Source organism: Episyrphus balteatus, chromosome 1 (assembly GCF_945859705.1).
Source record: "Episyrphus balteatus chromosome 1, idEpiBalt1.1, whole genome shotgun sequence".
Taxonomy (NCBI): Eukaryota; Metazoa; Arthropoda; class Insecta; order Diptera; family Syrphidae; genus Episyrphus; species Episyrphus balteatus.
This window is the reverse complement of record NC_079134.1, coordinates 150,563,741-150,572,928: the sequence shown is the minus strand read 5'-3', so window position 1 is coordinate 150,572,928 and position 9,188 is coordinate 150,563,741. Positions and strand designations below refer to the sequence as shown.

Genomic DNA, 9,188 nt, shown 5'->3' with positions numbered 1-9,188 from the left:
AACAATTTAATTTTTATGGGTAGGTACTCATGTAAATGAGTTTTTTTTTATTATTTTTTTTTTTTTTTTGTTAAGTTTGTGTGTGTTTTGTTTAGATAAAATGATACAGGTTGATGTATTTTTGAAAATTATTCATGAAAATTGTATAGTGACGAATAACGAATGATGATATACTCTGTGTCAATTGATTGAGGCTAATTTTTTTAAACCACCTCTATGTTGGCATTCTTCTATAGATCAAACTCCTTTTTTGAAAAGCTTAAATTGCTCCAAAAATATAAACTAAAGTTGTTGTAAAACTGTCATTTTATCCTTTTTAGACCAGTTTATACCAATAAAAAATATGAAAAAAAAATAAAATTCGAATGGTTGTTTAAATGGCTTTAAACTTGTCCGAAACTGGATCAAATTTTGTTTCTTTATACCAATTCCTACCCATAAGCTGCAAGATATTATATTGTTTTTGTCCATTTGTGTAAAAACCTCTCAAAATAATAGCTAATAAAACTTTAGTTTTTGCTTATTTTAGACCAGTTTATACCAATTGCCAAAAATAAAACAAAGTTGCTTACAGTCTTTCTGTTAAAATTTTTCAAATAAATAAATATTAGTCTATAGAAATAAAGAAAAATTAATTTTCAAATATTCAATGATTCATGTAGTAACCAGTTTATACCAATGAGGGTTCACATTGATAAGAAGAAACTTAGATATTAAATACGTTATTTTAATAAACTCTCTGAATAGTAAAAACCTGGTAAAAGGTATATTGATTTTTGAGCTGTGATACAGGCATATAATATTTGGTCTAGTTTTATACCAATAAAGTATTAATTTTTTTTTGTTTTTCGACAACACCTTATTGCCTGTAAAACATAGCTCTCAATACGATATACCTTCTTGATTCTCAGATCAATAATTTATACCAAGTAATAATGTAAATTAAAATTTTTTCAAATTATACCATTAAAATTTGAACAAATTTTACTTTTTGAATTTTAATGTTGAACTTCTTGGAGTAAGCAGAGCTTAACATGCTATAATAATACATGAAAAGCTGTTTTCTGTCTATACCAATCACTCCAGCCCACTTTATACCAGTTAGTTGTACAAATCAGTACCTAATTCTTCTTTTAACATTTAACGAGAAAGTACGAATTCAACCTTAAAAAAGGATTTGATATAAAGTTTTTCTCTTTATACCATTTAGGCCAGTTTAGGTTATACCAATCATTAAACAAATCAATACATTTTTGTGCATTAAGTAGTTTATATTTAACGAGAAAGTCCGACTCTGCCTATAACAAGCGTATTAGACAAGTAGTTTTTTTATTTATACCAATTAGGCTAAACCAATTTATTCCACTTATTGGACACCAATGTTTCAGAATGTTTTCCAGTTCAAATTCAATGTTTAATGCGTAAAAGTCATAGACGATTTATGTTTTGTTTTTTAGTTTCTACCAATTGTGCTAGACTTTAGGACAAGTCAATGAAATTTATTTACTTTAAAAAAGGCATGTGAGTTTTTATTTTTTTCTAAATTTTATACCATTCAGTATGGAAGAGTTTATATATCAATCGAAAGGTAAACTAACACATTATTTTACATGTTTTTAACTAAGCTTAAATTCTTCCACTTTCTTCACAAAAATGATCAAATGTAAGTTTTTTTCTATTTATACCAATTAAAGTATAAATAGCAAATACTGAAAAAAAACATGATTTTTCAAAATATTTGCATTTCTGTATTTTAACTATTTGAAGTTTTATGAGAAAAAAATATCGACTTCATGTTAGCTGTCTTTTTATACCAATAAGGCTAAACTAATTTATACTTATAAGTTATAATAGGACACATAAATATTAATAAATAATAATTTAGTTTACGTTTGCCTTCTAAATTATACCGATTTCTGCAAAAAAAAAAGCACCAGAGTAATGATTTTGTTTTTATACCATTCAGTATTGACTTGTTTATACCCGTTTAACGTTAAATTAATTCATTTTAAGGGATAACAAGCTTAGTTTGTCCGAAAGGTGTTTTACTTTCTTCATAAAAACCATCACAGACAAGAATTTTTTTTGTCTATTTATACCAATTAAGCTAGGCCATTTTGTACAATATATTGGGGAAGTTATCATTTACTTAATTATTTTCTTGTTCTTTCTCACCATTAAGTGTCGATTTGCTCGTAAAAGTCATCAAATTCAAGTTTCGTTTCTGTTTATACCAATCAGGTTAGGTAGTAAAAATATAACCTCAATCTAGTGACACGGAGTGTACAAATTTATCTATTTATTGGTGTTCTTTTAAATTTTTCTTTTTGTAAATAATTTTAATGGTAGGTATATGAATGCGCTGCGTGGTGCTTATAATATTTTGTGACTATAAATGTGTGTGAAAGATTTTTTTTTGTTTGTATACCTATAGTGAATGAGTATGTGTGTGTTTGTGGAAAAAAAATTGAATGTATATTCAATAATTTTTTTTTTTGTTTGTCATTATTTTTTTTTTTTTCTTTTATCTAGATATCACCCTGCTTATGCAATTTTACATATCATGAAGTACAAAACTAAAAATCTCAAATTCTCATGTTTATAACGAACAATCATCATTCTACCTTCAAATATAACCTTTCTCCCTCTCTCTCTCTCTCTCCCCCACTCTTCTTAAACTGTGCAGGCTTTTTGTTACTTATATTTTTTTCTTATTTTCTTTTGTGTATTTTTCAGTTCTAATCCTTTTCTTTTAATAATATTTTTTTTTTTTGCTTTTTCTAACTGTACACCCTTTTTTCTATTTTTTTTTGCATTTTTTTTTTCCTTTTTTTCTATATTTTTTTCTTTTACATTCCGCCTTCAGTGCCAATTTACTCGCACTGTCACTCTAATACCGTAGCAGCTAGTGCTGTGGCATTAGCCTCCTCGGTGGCAGCACTCTGTCGATACCTTAAGAGCTACACGTCCTCGTAACTGCGACATTGCGGCACTGGTCCCGACCAATTGCCATCGGGCAGGCATTTTGGACGTTCTGGTGGCCCAGCGGGGCTATATTCGACAAAGCCTGGCCGACATTGAACGCTAAGGAAGTCACCGGAATCGTAATTGAATTTGAGCGGTGCTATTAGACCGTTTGGTGGATCTCCCGGATACGGACACTGAGATTTGCCTGCAAAGATGAAATGCGCCTCTGAGTGTCTCTGCGTCGGAAGGAAGAGATCAATTGATGTCCCACTGTACTTACAGAATGGCGGCGGATGGGACCAAAATCCAGTTTCGGTGCAGACAATGCTTGCCTCACCCACCAGCAGGTGGCCTTCGTTGCAGCTAAACGTCACTAGAGCACCAACAGCGTAGCGACGATGACTACTCGAGCCGCTGGTTCCACCGATGCGGCCATTGAGTGGCACTAGCGGTGCCGGACATTGGATAGCTGCAAGTAAACGAAAGAGAGAGATAGATAGACAGAGAGTGTAGGTATAATAAATTAAAAGCACAAAATCAAATTAAAATGTTTAATTTTGATTTTCCTCTGAAATTCAAGTGAAAAAAGCTGAAACAAGAGGTAAAATGATATTTTTCAAAAAGATGAATTTCACCAGGAGCGAAAACACTCATTTAAGTTTTTTCTTAAGTATTTATGATAAAAAAAATCTTATATAAGTATGTAGTATTAACAAAAAAAAATTATTTTTACATAATTCGAAGTTCAAGAGATCGGACTACACAAGGTAAAGTTTTGAATTGGCAACAAAATGTAAAAAAAGGAACACCAAAAATAATACAAAGTTGAGATGCTTTAAAGTATTGAAAGTTAGGTAATATCTTTTTTAATATGCATTTATGCCTTTAACTTCAATAATCGTAATAAGTTGTCAATACATTCGTTATAACTTGCAAAATTCTTTAGCGTAACTATCTTTTTGTGAAAAGATTTGTTTTTTTACTCAAATTCAATAATTTTAAAATTTTGACACAGTTTTTGAATGTTTAACTGGTTATGAGAGAAAATAGGGAAAATTTTACAAAGTTTCAGACTAGAATTTATTTTAACTGAAAAAAAAACTTGTGTTAGCCTGGTTAAAATAAGTTATAACTTGGCTTTTTGCAGTTTCATACTTGATTGATCATTTTTGAAATGGTATTGTGTTAAAATATCCTTCTATTATAATTTGTGATCAACCAAATAGGCTATTGATTATGTCGAAAAAAACAGAGCAATAAGGAACTAAGACGTTCAAGGGTTTTTATTGCAGGAATCGTTCAATGGGTTATAAAAGAACATAAAACCGCGGAGTGCTATTAAATGAGAGGGTGGAAACTAAAGATAGGGGTGTAAAAGCCCCCTTTTTGGTTTTTTCAATATATCTCGTAAACCGAGCAAAATTTTAATATATTGCTCTCAAAACTTTTTGTAGAGAATTGAATTTCCTATAAGAATAATGTTTTCTAAAAATTGAAAAAAAAATTTCCATACCAAAATAGTCGAAACAATCATAAAAAAAATATCAAAAAAATCGATTTTTTGAGTTTTTTTGCTTTTTTAGTTGTACATTTTTTTTGGGTTGAGATAGACATAAACATTGCTCCAAAGAAAAAAAGAAGATTAAATTTCCTTCAAAACCCTGTACTCACTAAATTTTTTCATTGAAAATTAACCGAAGTATGGCCATTTTAATCTATCTTTTTTTCGCATTTTTAGTTTTACTCAAGTAAAACAGAAACATTTGAGGGGAAAGTACGATAACTTAAGCACCAAGAACTGATAATGAGATTTTGTAGAGGGATTAAATACAATCATTGTTTACTATGGAAGGGGGGATCTATGTCCCCCCGTTTTGGCGGGAGGGGCAATTTTCTAAAAAAAATACTTAAAATAAAAAAAAATTATTAAAAAACAACGGCAACACTCACAGTTTTGATTGATACTTTTTCCAAAAGCTGGAATTATAAACTTAATATTAATTTTAAAATGAAGTTATTTTAATCAATTGTTTTTGAAATAAACGAGTGATTCCAATAATGAAAGTATTTTGTCTATTTTTCAATTTTCTCAAAAAGTAGAAGGCATAGGAATATTATGATTTTTATGATTTGATAAGAAATCAATTAAGGCAGTTTACTTTGTCGATCAATTTCGTATTGAAGTCCCCAGTCTTTGTGAAAATTGTACTCAATGTGCTTTTTAAACTTTTTTTTCACAAGTTTTGACTTTGAAAACGGGTATTTCAAAAACAATTGATTAAAATAACTTCATTTTAAAATTAATATTAAGTTTATAATTCCAGCTTTTGGAAAAAGTATCAATCAAAACTGTGAGTGTTGCCGTTGTTTTTTAATAATTTTTTTTTATTTTAAGTATTTTTTTTAGAAAATTGCCCCTCCCGCCAAAACGGGGGGACATAGATCCCCCCTTCCATAGTAAACAATGATTGTATTTAATCCCTCTACAAAATCTCATTATCAGTTCTTGGTGCTTAAGTTATCGTACTTTCCCCTCAAATGTTTCTGTTTTACTTGAGTAAAACTAAAAATGCGAAAAAAAGATAGATTAAAATGGCCATACTTCGGTTAATTTTCAATGAAAAAATTTAGTGAGTACAGGGTTTTGAAGGAAATTTAATCTTCTTTTTTTCTTTGGAGCAATGTTTATGTCTATCTCAACCCAAAAAAAATGTACAACTAAAAAAGCAAAAAAACTCAAAAAATCGATTTTTTTGATATTTTTTTTATGATTGTTTCGACTATTTTGGTATGGAAATTTTTTTTTTCAATTTTTAGAAAACATTATTCTTATAGGAAATTCAATTCTCTACAAAAAGTTTTGAGAGCAATATATTAAAATTTTGCTCGGTTTACGAGATATATTGAAAAAACCAAAAAGGGGGCTTTTACACCCCTATCTTCAGTTTCCACCCTCTCATTTAATAGCACTCAGCGGTTTTATGTTCTTTTATAGCCCATTGAACGATTCCTGCAATAAAAACCCTTGAACGTCTTAGTTCCTTTCTAAATGACATAATCAATAGCCTAAAAGAAAGCTGAATTCATTTCAAAATCTCATCAGCTTAAGATTCGTGCAAATTTTTACATCATGTGGCCTTTATTAAAGCCAAGTAGGTACTTAACTTGTAGACCAAATGTTCTTCATTTTTAAAACTCTTTTGGCTAGGAAAAAGGAAATTGAGTTTTTTCAGATAAAGGTTAAAAAAGCATTCAAAAAATTTGTTTGAACAGCCTTTATAGCCTGTACCTGCCATAGGACCGTTTTCTTAATTTCGGACATTCTCATTCTTTTTGTACAAAAAAGTTTATGCAGCCTTAATGTTAAAATTCAGAAAATATGTCAAAAAAGTAGTTTTTGGATTTTTAAAAAAAGTTTCAGTTTATTTTTAGGGTAAATAACTTTATTTTGTAATTTTTTTTTTATTTGTTGAACGTTTATTTCTTAAAAAGAGAATATCATTTTTTTTTTTAAATTTTTATTCAATAAAACCTATTAAAAAAAAAAACGGTTCCAACAATTTCTTAAAACAATTCTAAAAGTTTTTTCTTGCACAAGAAATTAAATTAAAAAAGTGTTTTCGTAGTTTTAAAAGCAGTTTTAAATCCTTTTTTAAATTTTTTAGTGTTGAAAAAAAGTAATTTTGCAAAAAAAAAAAAAAATTTCAGTTTTTTTTTAATCCAAAATTGATATTTATACGTTAGAGGTGAAATTTACCTTTTATTTTTTGTTTTTAATCACCATCATGTCATTTATTATACACACAATATAAACATACCTCTACATCTCGGCACAGGTCCACTCCAAACACCACTCGGCTCACATTCCAATCCAGGTGGTCCGTTCAGCTTGAAGCCCCACTGACACTTAAATACCGCCCGACCCCAAGCCGACGTATTCAACTCGACCAGACTAAGATGCGAATCCTCCAATATCAGACGAGGGCACTGGACCGCCTGACACGTAGGTGGTGGCGTAGACCAATTACCCGAAGCCAGACAGGTTGAATTTACCGTACCATCTACCCGGTAGCCTTGGGGACATCTATACAGCGCTCGTTGACCCAACTTATTACCCTCCAGTCGTAGTGACAACGGTGCAGCCGGCTCTGTTAGCTGTGGACATGTTGATGTTGCCACAATAATTGAAATGCTGTTAGTTAGGCCACGCGGCGAAGTGCACGTAAATGTTCCCGAATCACTGTTCTGTATGTCCTTGATGGTTAGGCGATATTTTGTAGATTTTTCCTCATGCACTGTTGACCAACCTAAAACAACAACAAAGCAAAAAAAACACAAAAAAAAAAGGTCCAACCAAGGGTTTTCGAGAGAGGTCAGAGAGTATTTAATTAAGATGAAATGATTCAAAATCAACCTACCCGTATTGTATTGCATGTACCAGCTGGTCCAGGTCCATTCGGGCGTACCACGAGCTCTCGGATACATGCAGTCCATGTGAATAGTGCTGCTGGGCAAAACGGCCAACACTCCGGACGGCTCGAAAGCCCCTGAGCCGGAACCAATTTTTATACGGATCGATGGTGCACTATCGTCGGAGAAGTTTGTTAGTAGCGTTGTGGGGACGCACGATGGCATACGTGGCGCCCAGAGACCGTTCGAGCATAGGACTCGTGACTCGCCGAGCAATTTATAGAGGCCGAGATCTTTACAACGAGCTTGCAGCGAATGCCCATGTGGCAAATCCCATCCAATGTTCTGGTTGTCAGATAGAGAGAGAGAGAGAGAGAGAATGAAAGAGAGAGAAAAAGGATGAGTTTCAAACGGTTATTTAAAACGAAGAAGGAGCAAGATTCGTGTGTATCGATGGATGAGTGTGTTTGAAGGATGTTTTCTACATAAGCGAGATGGTATTTTTTTTTTCTAACTGTGTTTTGGTTGTTGTTGGCAAGTCTTTATGGAGTTTTGTTGATTGTTGTTTATATATCTGGGACTTGGGCATTGATGTTAGAGGAGGCATAAAGTGTGAGGAATGTTGTGTGGATGAAAATGTTCGAGGGTGGTTCTACAGAAAATACACGTTTATGGCTTATAGTGATTGAAAAGTTTTGTGCACCGTTATCGATGTGAAGTAGCGCGTTTTTGTGTGAGGCGATATGGTGGATGGGTATGAGGGGTGAGCAATGAGCAGGCGGGGGGGGGGGGGGGGGGGGGGGGGGGGGGGGGGGAAAGACAAGGTTGAATTTTCTGTTGATTTTTTGACTCTACTTCTCTATGCACACGAACGATGTCGAATGTGTGTGTTATTCTTCTTGGAAGCTTTATTAATAGTGAATGGCATGGTGGTTGCGCCGTTGCTATTGCTATTGCCATTGCCATTGCATGTTTGGGATTAAAGTCGATTTAGATGAATGGCAAGCAAATGGGATTTAAATTAATCCGTAAATCGATTTGATATGGTTTTTGATGTTTGAACACGAAAAAAAAAAGAAATAGGTAGGATGAATGAAACTATATTACCAAATCAATTGAGTCAACTATTCATGTTTTCATGTTTGTTTGGGATTTTTTTTTCTTTTCTTTGTTATGTCTACAAGTTCTTAGGAAATAGAACATGACCATGGAAATGAAGATTTAGAAATTTATAGGCATGTTTTCGGTATTTTTAAGTTTTTTTTTCGGAAACTTTTGAGTTGAATATTTTTAATATTTTTCATTGAATCTTTTCTAAAGAAATCTATTTTTAGAAAATTGAAGGTAAAAAGATATGTATATCATGTTAAAATTTGGAATTTTTTAGGTGAAAAGAGTTACTATTTGATACCTATAGGTTATAGGTAGAAAAAACCTCTCCACACTCGATTAGGTACGAAAAATCGTTTTAAATAGAAATCTTAAACTTTACTATAAAACTTAAAGTTTTTGATGAATAGGTACTTCTGAGAATATCTTTAAAAAAGTTCAAAGTAATGTTTTAATACGAAATGTAAAGAAATGGTGTGAAAAATGTCACAATGAGATGCAATTAAATATTATTTAATTGATATATTCAAATTGTTTTTTACTCACGTTCTTTAATCACAGAAAAGCAAAGCATAAACGAGATAAATATTATTTTATTAAATTTATATTTAATTAGAAAAATATGTTATGCTTAATGGATTTTAAGTGAAATGTAGATAATGAGAATTACTATATGCTTACGAATCGATGATATAGAGAAA

General features: G+C 31.5%; 1 protein-coding gene across 1 annotated transcript in view; it reads right to left on the bottom strand.

Annotated features, from left to right (window-relative positions):
* Positions 1–1,915: 1,915 nt before the first annotated feature.
* Positions 1,916–9,188, bottom strand: part of LOC129918277 (locomotion-related protein Hikaru genki) — a 47,163-nt gene continuing 39,890 nt past the window's right edge. Inside the window, exons 5-8 of the mRNA XM_055998734.1 lie at positions 7,386–7,722; positions 6,786–7,274; positions 3,248–3,436; positions 1,916–3,172 (exon numbers count right to left, since the gene is read on the bottom strand). Coding sequence (XP_055854709.1) covers positions 2,961–3,172; positions 3,248–3,436; positions 6,786–7,274; positions 7,386–7,722 — 1,227 coding nt within the window. The 3' untranslated portion in view covers positions 1,916–2,960. The remainder of the gene's footprint in view (positions 3,173–3,247; positions 3,437–6,785; positions 7,275–7,385; positions 7,723–9,188) is intronic.